The sequence below is a fragment of the Eschrichtius robustus genome, chromosome 12 (assembly GCF_028021215.1).
Source record: "Eschrichtius robustus isolate mEscRob2 chromosome 12, mEscRob2.pri, whole genome shotgun sequence".
NCBI lineage: Eukaryota > Metazoa > Chordata > Mammalia > Artiodactyla > Eschrichtiidae > Eschrichtius > Eschrichtius robustus.
In genome coordinates this window covers 7,416,169-7,438,661 of record NC_090835.1, presented here as the reverse complement: position 1 = coordinate 7,438,661, position 22,493 = coordinate 7,416,169, and the positions used below count along the sequence as shown (strand labels likewise).

The 22,493-nt window shown below is 50.2% G+C and overlaps 1 protein-coding gene across 6 annotated transcripts in view; it reads left to right on the top strand.

The window, feature by feature from the left end:
- Positions 1-22,493, top strand: part of MTMR14 (myotubularin related protein 14) — a 43,257-nt gene that overhangs the window by 3,144 nt on the left and 17,620 nt on the right. For 3 of the 6 annotated variants that reach the window (XM_068558531.1, XM_068558529.1, XM_068558533.1), the window contains 7 exons: positions 4,350-4,458; positions 10,146-10,221; positions 10,520-10,580; positions 12,077-12,199; positions 13,186-13,259; positions 18,044-18,114; positions 18,712-18,786. In XM_068558531.1, coding sequence (XP_068414632.1) covers positions 4,350-4,458; positions 10,146-10,221; positions 10,520-10,580; positions 12,077-12,199; positions 13,186-13,259; positions 18,044-18,114; positions 18,712-18,786 — 589 coding nt within the window. Of the gene's footprint in view, positions 1-4,349; positions 4,459-10,145; positions 10,222-10,519; positions 10,581-12,076; positions 12,200-13,185; positions 13,260-18,043; positions 18,115-18,711; positions 18,787-19,888; positions 20,044-21,442; positions 21,673-22,493 lie in introns of those variants that run through there. The other 3 variants (XM_068558532.1, XM_068558530.1, XM_068558534.1) reach the window with 2 other exon arrangements.

Sequence of the window (22,493 nt, the reverse complement as noted above, 5' to 3'; positions counted from 1 at the left end):
GAGCAGACACAGAGCACCCGGCACAGGATGCAGCCCATAGGCAGTCAGTAAATGGTAGAGTTGTTTGACACTGATAAATAATCACTGATGCTCTAGGAAGTGCTTTATGTTGATCTCAAAGTTTGTTCCCCTAGGCTCCCTGCGTGCTGTTGATTTTAAGGGAGTTCCAGGAGCTGTTGCCAACAATATCCATGAGAGCCTGGCCCCGTGGAAGCACTGTGATGATGAGTGCTGTGGTAGAGTCATGCTGCAAAGCGCAGCGGGCCATCACTACTCACAGTGCGCCCATCCGCGCACCCAGGAACAGCTAGAGATTCTGAGTCTTGGGCTCCAGAGCCACTGAATCAAAATCACAGCATAACAAGATGGCCCCGTGATTCGTACGCACATGGAGGTTTGAGAAGCACTGCTGTAGACGAACTGGGGAGAAGGGTGGATTCTGCCTGGTGTGTGTTTGGGGAGACCTTTCAGCTGGATTTGGAAGGATGAGTAGGGGTGTCCCTGAAATGTCCTTTGTTAGGGACCAGCTTGTACAGGGTCTTGATCATCAGGCGTGTGGACTTGTGGGTGTTAGTGGTTATTGGGCTAGTACCCCCTGAGCACTCATTGAAATCACAGATTCCAGGGCCCCTGAATCACAGTTTCCAGGGCCCCTGAATCACAGTTTCCAGAATCTGTGCCTCAGAGAGCTCCCTAGATGAGTCTCACCTTTGCTATAGCCTGGGAACGGCAGGGAGCCAGAGAAGCCTTTCAAGCGGAGGAGTAAAATGGGAGATCTATCAGTGTGCCCTGTAATGAGGTCGTGGTGGGGTGCACTGAGAAAAAAGAATGTATTGGGAAAAGGAATTGAATGTAGATCAGAGCACTTGTATGACTGCCTCTTCTTTCTGTCACCACCACGGCGCTCCCATCTTGCCTAGCGGGGTCTAGCTGCTCAGGCTAGGGTCACTGCAGTATATCCCTAACCCTAGAGGAATTGTGGAGTTTGTTTTTGTTTGTTTGTTTGTTTTTATTTATTATTTCGTTGTGCCGGGTCTTAGCCGCAGCATGTGGGCTCCTTAGTTGTGGCTTGTGAACTCTTAGTTGCGGCACACATGTGGGATCTAGTTCAGTGACCAGGGATCGAACCCAGGCCCCCTGCATTGGAAGCACAGAGTCTTATCCACTGCGCCACCAGGGAAGTCCCGTGGAGTTTGTTTTTACTTTTCATTTCTTGCAAGGCCTCGAAGTGATACTGAGTGGGCGATGCCTGTTAAAGAGAAGGGAGTATGTGCATGTTCAGGTGGGAAGAAGTAGCACTTTTTGCTTCTTTACACATGCCTGGACTTGGTGTTAATATGACACTAATTAGACTGAGTTACACAGGGTAGAATTGGATTCAGGAAGTGGTTCGGTCCTCTTAACCCACCTCCCCAGTTTAGCCCATATCTGAGAAAAGAAGCCTGGATGGGGATCTCTGAACGATGAAGACATGAGTTTGTCAACGAGGCAAACTGCTGCCATGAGGCAGACCCCAGGGGTCTAGTTGGAGGCCCTACCAGAGAGATGAAGTCCCTACCTTTAGATCTGGTGGGTAACACAGACCAATCAATGAGCAATGACAGTGTAACAAAGGCCAGAATTAGGGCAAGTACAGGTGAAGCATTGGGAGACAGTGGTTAAAGTTCTGCACTTGATAATTCCAGCTTGTGTGTGAGCATAGGGTGGGGGGGGTTGTTCTCCCATTCCACTAACTTTCAGACGCCAGCCTTGTGTTCTACAGATAGCATTAAATCCCACAGGTTAAGGGCTCAGTCCCACAAGACAGACATAAATACACAAGCTCACTTTCATTCATTCAAATATGAGTATCAGGTGCCTGACACAGCCCAGTGCTTAGCACAGTAAGGGAAAGATTCTGAGGCCAAGAGATAACAAAAATAAAAACAGGAACCACTGAGAACAGAAACTGAATTGGTTCTTTGAGTAGGGGACCCAGGAAAATAAAGCACCAGCTAGCCTAACAAGAAAAAGGTGCCTTCCTTCACATGATAAGACTGCCCAGAGCCTCTAAGAGGGAAATGCTGGCATGTTCTCTCCCTCGGTTATGTGGAGAGTTTGCTGAATGGAAGGATTCAGCCTGGGAGAATCAAATGCAGTTTCAAGGCTTTTAGAGCTGCTGGAGTGAGCTCTGTGAGAGTCAGTTAAAACAGATAGTGCTGACCACATCTGTGCAAATGGACGGAGGCCACCAAAAGGTGGGAGGGAGACTACTGTGAGCCGTGCTCTGTGTGCTCAGTTTTGTATTATCTTGGCATCTCAGTTTAATTAGGCCATTGTTTCATTCTGAGGTGCCTTTTCTTTTTTTTTTTGCTGCATTGGGTCTTCATTGCTGTGCGTGAGCTTCTCATTGCGGTGGCTTCTCTTGTTGTGGAGCATGGTCTCTAGGCGCGTGGACTCAGTAGTTTCGGCATGTGGGCTCAGTTGTTGTGGCTCGCAGGCTCTAGAGCACAGGCTCAGTAGTTGTGGCGCACAGCCTTAGTTGTTCCGCGGCACGTGGGGTCTTCCTGGACCAGGGCTCGAACCCGTGTCCCCTGCATTGGCAGGTGGATTCTTAACCACTGTGCCACCAGGGAAACCCTGAGGTGCCTTCTTATTCCATAGAGAACCTGAGTGAGGGGAAGGTGGCAGAACTTGGTTTTCAGTAAGCCATGTTTTTTCTAGGACCTGGCTAGTTGGCCCGTGCCGTCCTACGGGCACCTTGAAGAGGCACCCCAGCCTTCCTCCTTCCATCAAAAAAGGAAAAAAATCTTGATCGTAAAAATAACATGTAGTCACTTCTTTGTTGTTTGAATTGGTTATGGTAAGGATATAATAATTTTGTGATTTAAAACAAAATGTTTAATAAAAATGAAAAAAAAATCGTAAATCAGACCTTACAGAAAAATACACCATGGGAAGTATAAGTCCTCTTATTTTATCCCCGTGTTCTCTTTCCATGGTCACCAAACTCTTGGTCCAGGTTTTTATTTGAAGACCGCTGTTTAACTTCAGTTTCACATCTTCACTTGATAGTAGTTATTTTATTAGTAACTGGTTTGAGAATATATCTATGAAGGCTACTAAGAAATCAGCAGTGTTTTTAAAAGACTATATTTTTATTGGTGCCAGCAGCATCCAGATATGCTTAAAAGGGTACCACAGATGTGTAGGAGTTGGTGAACTTACTCATTCTGAAACAATTATTTGTGTGCACATGCTGTGCAGTGACACGGGAGTGCTAGCGTGACTGGGATGTAGAAGGAATGAACGCCCTCTTGGACTCGGCCTGGAAGCTCAGCCCTTGTAAGGAGGGCACTTGAGTGTCTTCCCTCCCTTCTCTCCTGTCACCCTGCATTACTCTGCATGGCGGGGATAGCTTCCCACTCTTGAACTTCCCTGCCTCCTGTTCCTCTTGCAACCAGAAGCTCTGACTGGCTGATGTGGAGTCTTTTGTTAAGAATCTATGGGTGGGGACTTCCCTGGTGGTCCAGTGGTTAAGACTCTGCGCTTCCACTGCAGGGGGCGCGGGTTCAAACCCTGGTGGGGGAACTAAGATCCCGCATGCCATTCAGCGCGGCCAAGAAATTTTAAAAAAAGAAAAGAAAAAAAGAATCAGTGGGTGAAGCTATGAGAGTAGACCCTTATTTTAGGGGTCAGCTGATTTGACCTGATTTAATATGTGTGAGTTGCTTAAGCTCATTTCTAAATGTATTTTTTTCATGTTCTAGAAGCTCCCTTACCAAACCCAGTGCATTAACTACTGTGCTTCTCAAGGCCACAAATAGCTTCTCTTTCACTGCCTTTGCTCCAGCATTCCCTGCCCTGTTGGCTTTTTGGACTGTTAGAGGTAGCTGGAACGTTGGGGAGGTATCAGAGGCTCATAGCCCTGCGAAATGTGAACCTTCATCTTATCCTGCACTCTGAAAGATGACAAGAATGGCCCCATGATTTCCTGAGGGTCCCCAGCACACCTATTGTCTTACTTTTGGAGTAAAATACTGAACACCCTAGACATAATCAACATTCAGTTTGCTATGTATGTTTCTGTATTTTAAATACCATGTCTTCAGAGTAGCTGACTTTTTTTTTTTTTTTAATCTTAAAGATTTTGAAATCAGGATGACTTCCATTTTAGTATCTATAATATAGCATTTTTTTCTTTTCTTGAAAAGCTTAGAATGTCCATGATCTAGAATTTAGGAATCTGAGCATTTATTACATTTGAAATGAATATTCACACACACACACACACACACACAAAACCCTAGTATGGGGCACACAGTACTCACGCAGAAGCAGCCTGACCTACCTCTCTTGCCCGTTTTTAGGTTTCAGAGCACCGTGCAGGTGAGCAAGTTGCAGGACCTCGTCAACCGCAGCAAGACGGCCAGGTGCAGAGGACGGTTTGTCTGCCCAGTGATCCTGTTCAAGGGCAAGGTAAGACCACACCGTAGCCTCGCATCCCTGAGACCCTCTCGCGGGGTACCTGGCTTAATGCAAAGTGTAGAGTCTCGTGTTCTTGGCTTTTGCCAGATGAGTTTGGGTGATTACTGGGTGCCTGGTGCCGTGGGAAGCAGGCCAGAGAAACAGACCAATTCTGATACGACTTTTTTTGAAGGTGAGTCTAATTAGGAAAGGGACGTCACAGCAGAGGACCCCACCCTGTGTCCTGGAGCCAGACTGCCTACGTTCTGATCCTGGCTCTGTTACTTCCTGCCTGTGCAAGGCCTCAGTTTCTTCCTCTATAAAATGGGAAAAATAATCATGCCTACATCAAAAGTTTATGAATAGATTAGATCAGATGAGTAAGTACATTGTTGTTTGTTCATTCTTTCAGTCATAATTTACCAAGTATTTATTGAATGTGTGTCATGTTCAGGCCTCAAGGTACATCAGCATATAAGGTAGACAAAAATCCTCACCCTTACCAAGCTTGTATTCTAGTGACTGTTGTTAATTTGGCTGCCCACTATGGTCTCATTTCACCTCTTTTTATAATCCTTTGGTGTATTTGATATTCCCATTTTGCAGATGAAACGAAGGCTCAAAGTGGTTAAATAACTTCCCCAAGATTACACAACTAGAGAGCTGGGGTTTAAACTTACTGCAAAACGCCCTCAAGTTACCACACTGCAGCTTAGGGCCACGTGGTGTGGTGTCAGAGGAACCCACTTAAGACGGACAGCAGTTGGGGACTTCCTGGGCGGTCCAGTAGTTAAGACCCTGTGCTTCCACTTCAGGGGGTGTGGGTTCAACCCCTGGTTGGGGAACTAAGATCCTGCATGCTGTGCCGTGCGGCCAAAAATTTAAAAACAAAACAAAACAAAAAAAAACAGATGGGCAGCAGTGTGGACTGACAGACGTGGCCTCATTAGGTGAGCGGGACTAGGCTGCCAGCTTTGGAGGATGTTCCAGGCAGGTGCCAGCGTTGGGGGAGCATGAAAGCAGGCGCGGAAAGTCCAAGAGACTCCCTGACGGGAGCGCAAGGTACGTGGCAGAGCCGGGGATGGAAGGGACTGAATGCAGGAGGCCGGATGCTGGCCAAGGTGTTTAGGTTTGCTGGGAGAGCCACTGTGATTTCTGAGCAGGGAAGTACAGGATGCAAATAGCATTTTGAGAAAGATTAATCCAGAAGGAACGGACTAACAGAGAGCCTGGATCAGGGGAGGGAAGCAGGGGTGTAGGCTCTCTATTCCTTTTTTTTTTTTTTTTTTTTTTAATGTGGACCAATTTTTCTTTTTTTTAATCTTTATTGAGTTTGTTACAGTATTGCTTCTGTTTCATGTTTTGGTTTTTTGGCCGCCAGGCATGTGGGATCTTAGCTTCCTTACGAGGGATCGAACCCGCACCCCCTGCATTGGAAGGTGAAGTCTCAACCACTGGACCGCCAGGGAAGTCCCTTAGGCTCTCTTTTCTAGTCATCCAATACGTACCTGAATGCGCTGTGGTCTTGGTGCCTCTCGGGCTATAGTCCGGTCTCCCAGTGCAGGTGAGGGCTGGGACAGGGCAGTGGGGAGGAGAGACCCAGGGCTTGTTTCCATCCCTTTGTGCCTTTCTTTCGTAAAATGGAAGAAGGGGGAATATGAAAGGGGGGGGTAGGAAAGGAGACTTGCCACAGGCTTTCATGGACAGGTCGATTTTAGGGAAAAGTATGTCTGGAAGTCAAGTTCCAGAAATCGATCATCTGAAAGCTATTTATTCCCTCTTCCCCTCTGGAAAGTTTCGTGTTGCTGTGAGCTCTGGGAACTCTGGTTTAGATAACTGGAGTATAACACACTGCTCTGTGGGGCATAGTGCTTGTTGCTAGAAATTACATAGGAAATACTCAAACCAGTGCTTCCCACAGTGTGTTCCGTAGGTTAGTAGTTTAAGGATGTGCTTGTGCAAAGCATTCCCTGTCAAACAAGGGTGAGAGACAGCACATTACTAGATTTGGCCTGACCCCCAAGCTCCAGATTCAAGAGGTACATCGGAAAGTGTGCACTGACATAGGAAAGGCTCTGAGAAGTCCTGAAGCAGAGGGACCTGTGTAGTGTTGTCAGGCCTGCTGTTTCTCACTCCGCAGACCTTGAGGAAGGGACTTTGCGGAATGCATTTGGGAAGTGCCACATTGACCGGCTTAGTCCAGTGAGATTGCAGCAGGCCTGGGAGAAAGAGCCCAAGGCAACTCATTTCAGAGGGAGGGCGAAAAGTTGGAGGGATTATTCTTTTGGGTTTTTTTGGCCATGCCGTGCAGCTTGTGGGGTCTTAGTTCAGCTTGTGGGGTCTTAGTTCCCCAACCATGGATCGAACACCTTATATATGTTTTATTCCTATTGTGTTTGCAAGTCTGCTGTCTCCTCTCAGCCGTAATCCCTTTGAGGGCAGAGGCCTTGTCTTGCTGCTGTCGTCCCAGCGCCTAGCAAGTGCCCACCCAGCTGTATGTGCAAGCTCAGTAGGAAGACACTGCTCTTTAAAGTGGTAGCGGGCTCTCTGCTGGGTTCTAGGGGGACAGGTGACTAAGACAGTCCTGTCCCTGTCGAGCTCAGTGAGTGGGGAAGGTTGACCTGTGAACCAGCAGGTGAGAGGGAGATGGGGAAGGGCAGGAGAGGGTCTTCTGTTGTGAGGTGGGGATCTCATCCTCAGAGACGTGGCTCCCAGCAGGCCCTAGCCAGTGCGGGGACAGCAGCGTTTGCTACCAGCACATCCTGCCGGGCTGGGGAGGGGGAGGTATGTTCAGAAGTGCCCGCTTCCTGCTTCTCTCCAGATTCAGTCCAGTGTGGCTGGGGCAGCCAAGGAACTAAATGTCTGATTGTATTTCATTTCAATTAATTTCCATTTTATAGCTGAAGCAATGTAGAATTTTTTTGGTTAAACACAACTTTATTTTGGGGCAGGACTACGTTTCCCCTTAAATGCTGAAAATAAAGTATCCTAGTTGAGATGTGCTGCGAGTATACAATACATATTGGATTTTGAAGACTTAGTCCAAAAAATGTAAAACATTAATAATTTTTAAAGTGATTATATGTTGACATAGTAATATTTTGGATATATTGGGTTGAATAAGATATATTATTAAAATTTTTTTACAACTAAGTTCAAGCATTTAAGGGTAAGCAGTTCTCCCATGCCGTTCTCTTCCCCAACACTTGTATCTGGGTTTTAGGCAATTAAAATTGGAACAGGTCATCTTTCTCTTTGTTTCCTCCCTTAAGAGATGGGGAGCAGAGGTCAGCTGCTTTTATTCCGTTTGCTAAAGTTGGTTACTACATTAGCAAATCCTGTAGAGCCGTATTCCTCATGCAGAGTTAGAGGCCACTCCTAATTAGGTAAATGGAGAGCATTCAGAGTACATCCTGCTTTTTCAGTCAAGAGCGAAGCTTAAAGTACAGAAATGGCAGGTTATGCTTTGGAGCCATGAGGCCAGGGAGCAAGGTCAGGTGTTAGACTCTGCCTTGGGATGCAGCTTCCCCCAGGCGCCGGCTCGGGACCTTCCTGCAGAGGTTGGTGCTTCACTTGGGGAGCTGGCCATCTCTCCCATTCTTCTCCATCTGACGAGTCCTCTGTGCCAGGTGCGGCTGCCTCCGTTACCAAAAAGACAGGGTCGAAAAGAGATGGGAGAACTGAGCAGAAAGAAGAATCTGAACCTTGAGAAGAACTCAGAGCTCAGCAGCTAAGGAAGGAGGGGGTGTGTGTCCACTCTGAAAAGATTTAGCAGAGTAATGCAAAGAAGAGTGAGATTTGGTGCCGGCAGCTTGGATGATGGGGGAGGGTGGGCATGATTACATGTGCCAGTCAGACTCAAACCACGTACCCCCCATTGTCTTGCTTTCAGGAATCAGACCTCCCTTCTTACCATGAGAGTCTTTGCGGGGGTCCTCAACCTGAGGATTGACATTCCCTTGCTGCAGTTCCTAATCACTGGGTTGGTCTCTTCATAGTAGGGGCTCTTATCGGGGGCTGGAGAAGGGTCCATGGATGGACTTGGAGATGTAGGTAAACTCTGGTGTGTACATTTTTATCCAGAGACAGTTTATCATTTTCAAAATGCTTTTGGACCCAGAAAAAATGAAGCAGCCCCCGCAGAGTGCATCCTGCTCAGGCCAGCAGGAATCTCTGCCCGAGCCCTTCTTCATAGGCTTCCAGGACAACCCTCCCACGATTGCATTCTTGCCCCCGGCACTGGAAAAGCACCCCACCCCGCCCCGGGCTGTAGCAGGTTGCCTTTCTATCACCTGCCCCCTGCCCCAGGCTGCCACTGCCTCAGAAAGCCGGGTGATGACCTACCGGTTCCCACCACACCCCTTTCCTAGCAGCAAAACCATTTCTTTCCCCCTGTTTTACAGGTGGAGAAGGAGACCCCTTGGGCAGTATTCTGCAGTTTTCCAGGGACCCTCCTTACACCACCAGGCTGCGTGACCCATTCAGAAATGCCCTCCCCTCGCCTAGTGTAACCTCCCAGCCGCCCTCACAGCCTCCCCCAGCCTGTAACTAGACCTTGGGGTCACCAGATACCTCCTCCCATTCCTCCTGGATCTCATCAAACACAATTTATAAAGATTCAGCCTTAAAATTAAATAATGAAGTTCATGCCCATTGCCTGGTTTCTAGAATTCTAGCTCTCAAAATGCTCCTTCAGTGATGAGGAAAGAGTAAAAGGATAGTTAAGCACAGTTACAGCCACTACACTTCCTTGATACAGAGGAGAGAGAAGATAAAATTTCTTTAAAAAAAAAAAACCCCAAACATTTCTCCCTTAATTGGCCCTCCTGCTGCAAAGGTTGCCCTCCCCTGCGCTAAGCAGTTCCAGTGACGGTCAGCACGCAGGCTCCGGAGGGAGGTGGGCTCAGTCAGATCCCAGCTCAACCCCCTCTGTGGGACCTTAGGCATCACTTCACCTCCCTGCGCCCGTCCCTCGTCTTTTCATCTGTGAAGCGGCAACGGTGCCTGCCGCCTGCCACGTCTCCCTCATGGGCTTGTGTAAATCCAGTGGGAAGGTGGTGTACATGTTTCAGTCCTGTACTCACAAACACATGTGATAACTGCCAGATCTTACCCAAGTACATGCGTGACGACCACTGAATCTACCCATTACTGTTAGTGACACTCTGGTGCCTCTCGTTTGGGAGAGAGAACCTCTTGACAGAGGCTGCAGGTTAAATTCTAGGCATACTTCAGAGTGACTGCTGTGAAGACTTTGGGCAGCGCTCCTGCACCCATTTTCCTGGCCTGGAGGGGCCCCAGGGGTTCCCCCCACTGTGTGCACTTCAGAAAACCACCTGACTCTTGGTCAGAGGGTACAAACTTCCAGTTGTAAGATGAATAAGTTCTGTGGATCTAATGTACAGCATGGTGATTATAGTTAATAATACTGTATTAGATACATGAGAGTTGCACAGAGAGATGATCTTAAATGTTTTCACCACAAAAAAGGAAATGGTGATTATGTGACATGATGCAGGTGTTAGCTAACGCTATGATGGTAATGATTTTGTAGTATGTAAGCGTATCAAATCAGCGTGTTGTAGACCTTAAACTTACACAATGTCATATGTCAATTATATCTCAAGAAAGACTGGGAAAAACCGAACCAAAAAACTCCAGAAAACCATCTGACCCTGAAAATGCGGTTTCTCTCCCAGCATATTTGCAGGTCGGCGACGCTGGCTGGATGGGGGGAGCTGTATGGACGCACTGGCTACAACTATATTTTCTCAGGTGAGCGTTGAGCTGCACCGTCTTTGACTAAGAACAGGAACCCAGTGGTGGAGAATAGCCACCTAGGGCTGCAGTGGTGTAGGTGGAGGGGCAGCAAGCTGGGGGGTGGGCAAGGGCCCTCCTTTCGTCACCTGAGGAGATGCTGGGGGTGAAGAAGACTGCCAGGCGTGTGGGGCATCGGGTGCTGAGAGAGGCAGGAGCGTGGTCCTTGGGGTGGAGCCGGGGGGAGACTGGTCAGGAAGCCCCTGAGTGGAGCCCCTGCCTCGGCCTCGGTGCTGACCGCAGGTTTCTCCCACAGGGGGTGCAGACGACGCCTGGGCAGATGCAGAGGATGTCACGGAGGAGGACTGTGCGCTTCGGTCAGTGCCAGGTGGTTATGGGTCTGGGCTTGGGTTGGGGGCAGGCGTCTGAGCGGTGGTGGCCATTTTCCTACTGACGGTCGTGACGTCATCAGTGGTCCAGGTGAGTGGATTGGCTCCCTTCCTCCTGCTGCCAAGTCCACGCCCCTGAAACAGGGTTGTTGAAGTCCACCCTGTAGCTTCACCCGAAGTTGACTTTATGGACTACCTGAGCAGTCTGCTCGCCAGGACTGCAGAGAGAGTGCCCCAACCCTGGGGTTCCTGGCACCGCAGGCCCAAAACACAGGCCAGACATCTGTGTGTCTTCAAGCCCCACGGTTTCCAGGGTGCTGACATCTGGCCTACCAGGTGATGCACAGCACACCCGGCCCGAGGCACGGGGCAAGCAAGGACTGTGGTCCCCACGTGAGAGATGTGGGCACTAGAAGCTCCACAGCTGTGTGATAGGTGTCATAAGGAGCTTGCTACAGAGGAATGTTTTAGGCCGCCTTAAAGGGAGGGAGGGGGCTGGCTCCCACTCTTCCTACCTCCTTTCCAAATATTTTTAGAAAACGGCAGTAATGGATATTTTGGAAAAGCTCCTTTGCATGGTCTGTACCACATGGAAAGTCTTTAACTGGTGTCAGGTGTCTCTGGAATGCACACCAGCACCCTAGTCAGATCAGCCGCCCAAAATCATGGCTCGGCGCACGAAAAGGCATCTCACTGTGCCCGGCTTCTGCCCGTTAGTTCCAAGAGCAGTGGCTCTGGCTTGTGCTCAAGAATGTTCGGCTCTTCCCCCGGGATCAGACGACCTCTGCCCCAGCCAGGCCGTCTTCCACAGTGCGCACTGTTGTTGGTGAGGAGTCTGCTGGGGACAGCAAAGCAGTGGGCATTAAAAAAAAAATTAATAGTGCCTGTTTATTCGTTCTGCTTTTGCCTTTATCTGTATGACTGATCAAAAGGCAGCCTGGGGATTAGGAGAATTTTATCTTTCTCCTTGCTTCAGAGGTCTTCTAAGCAGAGGGAATTCACTTGCTAATATTTCACAATCAGTTGATAACATAGCTCTAAAAAGTCCATCTCCCAGTGAGTTTCAATCTGTTACATTTTGAGCAAGTCATATGGCTAAAAACGGTCATAAATGGGGGAAAGGGAGGGGGGTGGAGAGAGAGAAACTCTAATGGAGGCTCAAAGACTCTATCAGCCACTAGCCTGCTGCTTTTTAGAACTCGGAGATTATCTTGAGCCTTCTGGCTTAATGTCAAGCAGTGCCAAAAAGCCCTTTCTCGCCCCAGCTGCAGATTGTTCCTCTTTGAAATACGTCGCGGGATAATCTCTTAGAAAGTCACCTTCCCTGGGAGCAGTTGTCCTGTCTTGGCCCTCCCTCTGTCTTCTGGAGAAGGGAATCAGAAGTTCTTCTGTAGAACCTAGACTTCCTTGAACGCGCCCCTCAGGCCCCAGACTTTTGTGGATGAATGTGCAGTGCAGCTTCTCCCTCTGGCTCTTTGTTTCAGAAGTTCCGACACGCATCTTTTTGATAAGGTCAGAGGGTATGACATCAAGCTGCTCCGGTACCTGTCAGTGAAATACATCTGTGACCTGATGGTGGAGAACAAGAAGGTGAAGTTTGGCATGAAGTGAGTGCAGGGCACCCCCTGCGAAGTGGGTGGAGGCCGTGTGCTCACAGGCTCGTGGGGTCGGAGATGACACAGAGCAGTTACAAGGGCACACCGCGTGCCCGGCCTCGTGCATCCTCTCCCTGTATCCTCACACAGCCCTGCCCTGCAAGGAGGTTCTGGTGTCCCCCTCTTGCAGGGGAGAAACTGAAGCCGGAGAGGTTAAGTCACTTGCTCGTGGTGGTGCGGAGAGCACCAAGGGAGCCGTGGGTCTCTAACGTGTGCTCTGCTGCCGCTGCGCCATCTCTGGTAGATTAGAGTCTCTTTTAAAGTGGATCGAAAAAAATCAGTATTTACTCAATTTTTATGTCCTGTATGGAACAAATCTTCATGCGGTAAGGCAAAATTAGAAACAAATGGAACCTGGGTTAGGGTGATGAAATTTGGGGAATTTTTCCAAAGTGTTGTTTATTTTTTATAATATCCACTTTTAATTATGCCGAGTATGTCTTAGAAAATAAGCCACACTGAGGCTGTTAACAGCTCAGCTGTTTGCAGTCACCTGCACATCCCGCTGCTGTCACAGTAGTCCTGCGTCTCTCAGATGCTGTCTGGGAGTGTCCGCAGTGGATGCCGGAGAAGATGGTGGAGGCGAGAGTCCGCCTCAGGGCCCCTTTTGGACAGTGTCTGTTATTTTGCTCTTTTCTCACTCTGCCCTTCGGGTCAGGGGGCGGTGCTGCCTTCGCGGGAAGCTTGTTCCGTGGCTTAGGTCCCGTTGCGGGTGCTGTGGTGTCCGGGGGAGTCGGCGCTCTCACCTGGTGACTTGGGGTAGAGGCGGCAGAGCAGTCGCATTTCTTAGTCGTTCGAAGTAAGCCCCCTGGAGGGCATCATTCCTAACTCTGAACAGTAGTTTCTATAGCAGGAGGATCATTCGAGCTGTGGTAACGCTTGTGGGGAATGGTGTGCGTGTGTTGTGATGCCGTAACACGTTGTATCCTGTCTTGTAGTGTCACCTCCTCCGAGAAGGTGGACAAAGCCCAGCGCTATGCCGACTTCACTCTCCTCTCCATCCCGTATCCAGGTAGGGGCTCTTTCCAAGGTCTGGTCAAGGGACAGGCTTCCCAGGACTGGGGCTCTTAGAGGCCCTCCTCAGGCCCTGGCCACTTAGGTGCACAGATGCCCCGGAGCCCTCGGGCAGGATCTGCCGTCGCTCAGCATAGCGCAGTGCAGCTCCCGGTCCTTGGCTCTCACCTTAGGGTAGGATGCTGTCCTTGTGGGGAGGGGGGGGGGGGGGGGGGGCTTTCCCCTGGGAGGGGCCCGGGAATGGAGTCCTGGCTCAGGTCCTCCCTACTGCCCTCTTGAGCGAGTTACTTCACCTCGCCCAGCCTCAGGTTTTCTCAGGTGTCACCGGAAGTTGGTGAGGCTTAGCTCAGGGTCTTGTTGTGCGGATTAGGTGAGGTCAGGTTTATCGGTGTGCTCTGTGCAGCTAATGTGCTGTTTCAGTGTGAAATGACATCGTTAGTCCTCCGTGTCAGCAACCAGCTATGCTGCGCTGGCTGTTGCCGTGGTGAGGGTGTAAGTGCTCTGTCCCCAGTTGCACGTGGTTGGTGGCCTCACCGTGTCACAGAGCACCGTGGTGAGCACACAGCTGGCTGCATTTGTCTCTGGCACCGACTGCATGCGACCTGTGGCCAGGGCAGTGTTCTCTGCACTGGATACTGAAGCTGCGTTGGTCCAGTTTGTAGCGTTTAAGCTTTCTTTCTGGCAACACCTGCTTGTTCAAGGAGGTATTAGAGCCCTAACATCAGCACCAAACTTTGTCAACAGATGGCAGGAGGTGGACTCTTTCTCCTTGAAACCTCTTTCCTGTTCCTCAGCAGTAGCACCTGCCTTCAGTCCTGTGCTGGATCTTGTCTCCTCATCTTGGAGCCATGTGGCCAATAGAGAGAGCAGGCTGGTGACCCCAGGTTGCAGTAGAGCCACGAGGCCTTCTCATTAGAACCTCAAGTTCATCCACTGCCTGGTGGGCAGAGGGTATCCTCATCAGTGTGAGCTGGTGGTATCCAAACCACGACCCCTGTGGCCTGGCTGTCTTACAGTGGCCTCCTTCAGGGTCTCTCCTCACTCTTCTCTGCTAGCTTAGCATTTGGTGGCATGTAGGGCTGGGCGTGCATTCCAGTCCCAGCACTGTGTCCTTGAACAAGTCCCTTAACCCTTCTGAGCATCAGTTTCACCCTGCGTAAAATGTGGTTAATGGTGCTTATTCTGGGTGAAGTGCCAGACCTGTCCCTGACAGGTGCTCGCCGACACCAGGCCGAGTGATGGGTGCGTGGGAGGAGAGGCTCGCTTTGGGCAGGTGCAGAACCATGACGATGATGCCATGGGCTCGGCAGCGTCAGAGATGCGTCGAGACAGAGGCATCCCCAGTGGGGGTCTGCACCGGAGCTTCCCTCAGGTAGCTCTAAGGCTGGTTTTCAGACTAGGCTCCTGACTCTCAGGAGATGCTTTGGGGGTCCCCAGACTGAAGTACTCTCTGCCAAGTGAATGGGAGAGGACTGAGCTGGCTGAGGAACCAGGCGTCAGCTTTCTTTATTTGTATTCAGCTTCTCGGTAAGACTTGGCTTAGAAAAAATTGTTTTGTGGGACTTCCCTGGCAGTCCAGTGGTTCAGACTCCGTGCTTCCACTGAAGGGGCAAGGGTTCGATCCCTGGTCGGGGAAATAAGGATCCCACATGCCGCATGGCAGCGGCCAAAAAGAAAAAACAAAAACAAAAACACACCACACTTTAAAAAAAAAGAAAAGAAAAGAAAAAAAATCGTTTTGCTCCAGAACAGTAGCACAATATCCTTTCTGCTGTCGTTGGGCAGCTTGTTAAAAGACTCCTGAAATATTAACTAACACCTTTTGACCCAGTTATTCATTAGGCCATAATCCAGCCAGCTTGGGCCTGAGGATGTTCATCATGTCTGATTATACCAGCCAAACATGGGAAATGTTTTCATTAATCAGAATAATGATGATGTAAATGATGGTACAGCCATCCATAGTAGAACGAGATATTACATAGTCATAGAAAAATGCTTAAGGTGCTAATAAGCAAGGTAGAAAATTAAATAGTACAATCTCAACTGTGTAAGAGAAAAAGTGCTTACGCAAAATGGTAAGAAAAGAATATGCCAGAATGGTAAGATGATACCATCTCTCTGTGAATTTTTTTCCCCCATTCTTGCCAGAATATCGTGTACTGCATCTGATAGTTGCGTATGGTGTCGAGGGGAGGTTAAGAGGCATCAGTAAAAATCCAGACGCCTAGGTGGCAGGAGACGCTGTTGCACACCCGATGAGGGGACAGAGACGCACTTACCTTGCTTACCTTAATTACCTTGCTTCCTCTGCTGATGTTCTAGAATTTCTTTACGTGCCTACATTATTATACTTCATGACAAAATTGCCGCTATCCAGACCAAGTCCTGAAATGCACTCTGCTGCCATTTCAGGGGTCTCTGTTGAGCCCTCTGATGACTTTGAAGCCCAGACAGGAACTGCAGTGGTATCAGTTCTCTGTCAGACTAACTTAGGCTTAGACTAGCCCTTGAAAATGAGAAGTGTTCTGGGAGCACTTCCTTTAGGGCACCAAGATAGACGGGGCCGAAAACTCCCCAGCCTGAGTCTAATTTGTTTCCCTCTTGAGCGAGCGTCCATTCTCACTTCACTTTTGGTCCCATCTGTTTGCCTCTCAACGGGCTCAGAAGCCCGTTCAGGTAATGAATGTCAAGGCATTGCCCTGGGTACTGAGGCTGTTTTAATTCTCTCCGTTTCTCACAGTCAGTTGCTTCTGCATTATATGCTGGTCAGAGCTTGGCCTGGAGCCTGCAGTGTTGATTCAAGCGCTCAAGTTTGAGAAAACAGAGCACTTCACGGGAGTTCTGAGGAATGATTGGTGTCCCTCCTAAACCCAGGCTCATAAGCTCAGGGCTTCTGTCTGATATTTATATTTCTTCTTTCTCCCAGTGAGGCACCCAAGAATACGCTGAAGTGTTAGAGCTGAGGATTGATTCCTGACTTCCCCGTCCACAGTGAGGCCTGGGGGATTCGAGTGCAGGAGTGTGTGGGGTGGTGAGAGCCAGGTCTGCAGAACACACAGGCTAAGTCTCCAGACCTTCCTCCACGAAAGAACCTTTCCTTTCTCCCCTGGTGTGGCCCCAGACAGGGAGCATGTCCCAAGAGGAGCTGGAGAGTTCCATGTGAATGTTTATGGCCTGTGGCTACTTTGACAGAATTCAGGCAACTGTTTTGTTGCCTTTGGGGACCTCACCAGACTTGGACCTGTGGCCAAAGCCTTGTGCCCTCTGGAGTTTGTGTTGGTCCCGGTGGAGGAACTGAGAGGAGTGCAGGCCTCATTCTCCCCAGGCTGAGCTGCAGGGCTGCACTGGGGCTCTCACTGCAGCGGTGGCATGAGGATGGCACCAGTATGCTGTCACCTGAGTGCCACTTGTACCAGTGCTGTGCCAGGTGTTTTATACGTATTATTTCATTTCATCCTTAACCACTTTACAAATGAGAAAATTAAGGCTTAGAGAAATTAACTTCTTCACAGTCACAGAGCTACGTGAAAGGCTGAGGTTTGAAGCTGGGAACATTGCCAAGGCGCTTCTCTCTCCACTCCTCTCTCTGTTCCTGAGGTCTTACCCTGGTGGTGTTTCTTATAGTTTTTCTAGTGAATGATACAGAAAGCACATCTTGGCGAGGTTTGTTGGAGAAGGACGTGTCTCTTGAGCACCTGTCACATTTCAGGCACTGTCCGTGGTCCTTTCTCTCATGTTACGATGTTCGGTCCTCACTGAAAGCCTGCGAGGTTGGTACAGGCAGACCTCATTTTATTGCTCTTCGCTTTGTTACTCTTAACATATTGCATTTTTTACAAACTGAACGTTTGTGGCAACCCTGTGTCAAGTCTGTTGGAGACATTTTTCCAGTATTTGTTCACCTCATGTCTCTGTCACATTTTGATAGTTCTCACAATACTTCAGACTTTTCCATTATTACTCCATTTGTTATGCTGACCTGTGATCAGTGCTCTTCGATGTTACTATTCCACCTCACTGTAGGCTCAGATTATGGTCAGCGTTTTTTAGCAATAAAGTTTTTTTTTTTTTTTTTTGGCTGTGCCGTGTAGCTTGTACGATCTTAGTTCCCTGACCGGGGATTGAACCGGGGCCCACAGCAGTGCACCAAGTCCTAACCACTGGACCGCCAGGGAATTCCCTGAAGTATTTTTTATTTAAGGTATTTTTAAAATTTAAGATATATATATCTTTAGACATAGTGCTATCACACACTCAATAAGCTATAATACAGTGTAAACATAACTTTACTATGCACTAGGAAACCAAAAAATTAGTGTGGCTTGCTTTATTGCGGTGGTCTGGAACTGAACCCTCAATATCTCTGAAGTGTGTCTGCATCAGGAGGGTGGGTGATCCTCCGTAACTAGGTAAGTTGCTGAGAAAGTGCTGCCGGGGCTCAAATTGTAAACCACGCTTTTGTTCGCTGGCTGTTGGCACTTCAGGGACTTGTAGGGCAAAGGGACCTGAAATGAGAGAAAAGTGACCAACAACCAGTGAGCACAGATGGAGAGAGATACAGAGGTGTGCAGGCAGGGGCTGCCTCATCGGGAAGGTCTGGGCTAGAAACCCAAGGAGCGTTGGAGGCTCCCGCTCGCCCGGCCCAGTCCCCACTCATGTCAGCTGGGGCCCACTTTGGAGTGTGTGAGCTGGTGGCCACCCCGGTCCTCCAGCACCCAGGGGCATCTCAGGACACTGGGCCAGGAAGGGTGGTGTCATGACTCTGCCCTTCTTTTCCAGGCTGTGAATTTTTCAAGGAATATAAGGATCGGGATTACATGGCTGAAGGGCTCATCTTTAACTGGAAGCAGGTATGAGCAGTAACGTTCATCAGCTTGGGTCTTCTGTCTGTGAAGGGAAACCAGCTAGTAATCTTCTTGGGGAAAACAGCTACCCTTCTCCTTTCTTTGCTCTTCCCTGAATGAGTCTCATTATTGTTCTCTCTCTCCTCCTTGTATGTACATGTTTAAACTCTCACCATATATACTTTTGTCTCCCCCTTTAATTTCTCCCTTTCTGTAAACTAGTTTTCAGGGACAGGGTAGGAGAAGTCCTTCATTTTTGCTCCGCTACCTGTGTGCAGAGCGGGAGCAGCCGTCTGCCCCGCCCCAGTGGGCGGGAGCAGCCCAGGAGCTGCCGGAGGCTGAACACAGTTCACCACCTCTGCGTCAGCCGTCAGCACTCAAACGGCCAACTGAAAAGCTCCATTTGGCAGCAGTATCTGGTCCCTTTGATTTTTAAGCTGTCACTCCCAGGGTGGCACAGGCATCTGGCCCTGAGAAGGCGAGCACTGTGGGGGGACATCCTGCCTGCCTGTGGTAGCCACAGCTTCAGGGCCTCAACCTGCCTGGTCATCCTGGCTTCTTCTGGTGGCCAGCCTGCATCTCACAGTGTCTTTCTGTCCCCAGGACTACGTTGATGCCCCTCTGAGCATCCCCGACTTCCTGACTTGCTCTCTGAACATTGACTGGAGCCAGTATCAGGTGAGGGGACCCCTGGTGCCTGCCCCACGAGTCCCTCAGGCAGACACCTGAAGGCCTGGCTTGTGACCTCTGACCTCCTGGGAAAGGAGGAGCTGCTTACCTGTTTAACTCTCCCTCCTGCTTTCTTGGCCCAGAAAATCAAAGCTTTCTGAACATGACTTACTAAAAGATTTGCATCCACCAGGGGGTTCTGTTTCCAGAGGAGGACCTCATGGAGTTTGCTTTTCCAGCTCTGGGATTTAGTGACTTTTTTCATTTTACCTTTTAAATGCGTGTTCCATCAGAGAAAGTGCAGAGCTACCTGACCTGATTTGGTTATAGAAACCTTAAAATTATTTCCACTGTGCTTCTCTCCTCTTCTCATCGTCTGCCATGGAAGGGTCCCCAGTCTTTTTTTTTTTTTTTTAATTTATTTATTTTTGGCTGCATTGGGTCTTCGTTTCTGTGCGCAGGCTTTCTCTAGTTGCGGTGAGCGGGGGCTGCTCTTCGTTGCGGTGCGCAGGCTTCTCATCGCGGTGGCTTGTTGTGGAGCACGGGCTCTAGGTGCATGGGCTTCAGTAGTTGTGACACACGGGCTCAGTAGTTGTGGCGCACGGGCTCTAGAGCGCAAGCTCAGTAGTTGTGGCACACAGGCTTTTTTGCTCCGCGGCATGTGGGATCTTCCCGGACCAGGAATGGAACCCGTGTCCCCTGCATTGGCAGGTGGATTCTTAACCACCGTGCCACCAAGGAAGTCTGAAGGGTCCCCAGTCTTACTGGATGGATCCATCTCTCTGCCGTGTTTAGCCCACTGTATAAGCCCACAGGCCATTAGCAGTGTCCTTGCCACTTGCTTCAACCAGGACAAGTAGCCTCGTTCTTCCCAGTGCCTTTCCCACGTCTGTTCCCTCTGCCTGGCTGGCCCTCCCAGCCTCCTCTTGTCTTGGCTGACACACTGCCTTCAGGAGTTAGCTCGAGTGTCCACTCCAGGAAGAATTCTCTGATGTGCCTCCTCTCCCCCATCCCTAGAGAGGTTGGATGCTTGCGTCTACATTCCCATTAATCCGGGCTCTGGGCCCGGCCTGGCCTCTCTCGGTGATCCACACCTACTTCCTTTTCCAAGTGTCCCGTCATGCAAGCACCTCAAACTCAAGCTGCCCGAAATGGAACTGGCCACAACCCACAGCACCCCCGGGCCCTCCACCGTTTACCCAGATGCTCAGACTCGAAAAATGGGGCCTCTTCTCCCCAACATCCATGGCTGGTCCCATCAGTTCTGTAAGTCTCTGCCCCAGGGAAACTCCCCAGTCCTTCTTGCTTCCATCTCTTAGGTCACTGGCCTAATGCAGGCTACCATCGTCTCATGGCTGAGCGTGGGCCCACATTGAAGGGGCAACCGACTGGAAATAGTGAACGTAAAGCATGTGAATAGGGCCTGGCAGAGCGCGATACTCAGATGATGGGGCAGGGTCGTCACTGTCACGCCTTCCTTCAAAGCTGCCACTGACTTTCCTTTTTCCCTCAGGATAAGTCCAAGGACCCTTATGTGGTCCACCCAGCTCCACGTGGTCCAGGCTTGTTCTTGTGACTCACTGGCTATCCCCTCCCTCTCCTCCAGCTACCCTGACCGCCTCTCCACCCCTTAGGGAAGATGCTCTCCAGGTTTGCACATGCTGTTCTCTCTGCCACAAACACTCGTGTGCTTTCCCTCCCCTTTTCTCACATGCATGTCACCATCTCCAAGAAGCCTTGCCTAAGGGTCCCCATGGGTCAGGCTAGGCTCACCTCCCCAGTTCCATGGTCCTGCAGCATCTTAGAGGGCTCCTTTTAATTAGCACACCTGCAGCGATTCACTTTGCCTTCCCTTCCCTCCAGCCTCAGGGCTGGAGTCATTGTGTTCACTGCTGTGTCCCAGGGCCAGGCCCACAGTCACGTTCACACCACTGTTTCCCATTGCACGAGCAGTAGTGCATGTGTGGGTGTTGCTGACCTCTGTGTGGCCCGATGGAATTCCATAGAGCTCTGCTCTTTCATTCTGTGCCCGAAGACCCCTTCCAGTGGCAGCTGCTCCTCAAGCTGGCCGCTGACTATGAACAGTCAGTGAAAGAACATTCTACAGGTACCTCCTAGTCCCTAAGCACGAAGCCGTACAGATGCAGAGGTGCCAAAATGGCCTCCGCCCTCACTGGGCTCAGTCTAGGAAAATTCCGAGGCAACAGCATAACCATCACCTGCGTAGTAGGGATATTGACCAGTGGCCACAGAAGAAGACTCTGTAGAGAAGATAATGGGGCTGGGCCTTTAAAGGATGAGTAGGAGTTTGCCAGCCAGGGAAAGAGTGCACCAGGCATGGAAACATAAGGCCGTTATGTGGTTCTCACCTCTGCACCTGGAGGCTTTGTCACGGCGCACATAGGTTGAGAGAGTCAGAGGTGAGCCTAGATTTTCATGCATTTCCCAGGTCCTCTTCTGTTTCTCACTGGTATCTGAGGAAGTGTTCCTACAGTGCAGTGTGTGACCACAGTCCTGGGTCCAAACCCCAGCTCAGCTTAGCTGTGTGACCTTGGGCCTCTGCCGACCCAGCGCTCCCCAGGCTGTGGTTCCTGCTCCAGCCCTGGGCGCGGTGGCCAGCAGTGTCTGCCGCCGTTCCTTGGTCATTTGTGTCCCCTTCAAACAGCTGCCGTTGTGGGAGCTGCCCTGCGGGCTCGTCCTTGGTCACCTCCTGCCCACTCCCGGCCGCTGCAGTCCTCCCCCAGCCAGCCTGACCTCCCTGCACACCTGCTGCGTAGCTCCCGCCTCTCCTGCTTTTCCTCACCCGCTGGAATCACAGCTCGGAGGAAATCTCTTGGCAGTGGTGTGTCTGACACGTTGAACCAGATGAGTGGAGAGACCCCCGAGCCACCATGGGTAATAAGTTTATTAGCACGGCACTGCAGCGGCTTTCTCTGGAGCTCCTGAAAGTGGGTCAGGACTCTCCAGGGTCCGTGGGAAGGTCAGGTAAATGAGCCTGGTTTAAATTCCTGGGAAAACCATTCCAATTACAGGTGCTGTGTTCACCCTCCCCATGGGAGCGCTCTCGCTAGCTGGCATTCACCGCCCTCTCTGCACAGCCCCAGACACTGAGAAGCAGTCATGTTAAGAGACTGTCCCCAGCTAGGGGGAGGGGGCCGCAGAACTGGGTCAGGCCCCTCCGTGGGGTTCCGGATTCCAAAATGGACTGTTTCTCAGAGGGTCTAGTCTAGACCTTTAGCTTGGGCTAGAACAGAGGTTCCGATCTCTGTGGCTTTTGCTTATTTTTGCTCTCCCACCTCACGGGCCTCCTGTTTTAAAGGATTTTTGTTTACCAAACAGACCGCATTTGTTACTCATTAAAAGACTATGCAGTGAGTAGCAATAAAAAACGTATGAAACGTGATTGATGAGAAGGTTGATGGTTACCTTAGTTTCTGTGATGTGATGGCCGATAAAGAAATGGCTCTTTCCATTTGGTGACAATGGCCACGGGCTCAAGGCTGTCTGTCGGCTTCTGTTAATTCCCTAGACAGCCGTGCCCGGAGCCCAGGGCTCAGAGGAGGCTAGTGTCTGGCCGCTGCTTGTGGCTGTGGGGCTGTGGGTTGCCCAGGCTCCTGCACGGCTTCCCCTCCCTCACCGGCACGTTGGGTCAGAGCACACTGAGGGAGGGGCCCGTGGGTGAGGGTGCAGGGACGTGTGAAAAGTGAAGTGAGCCT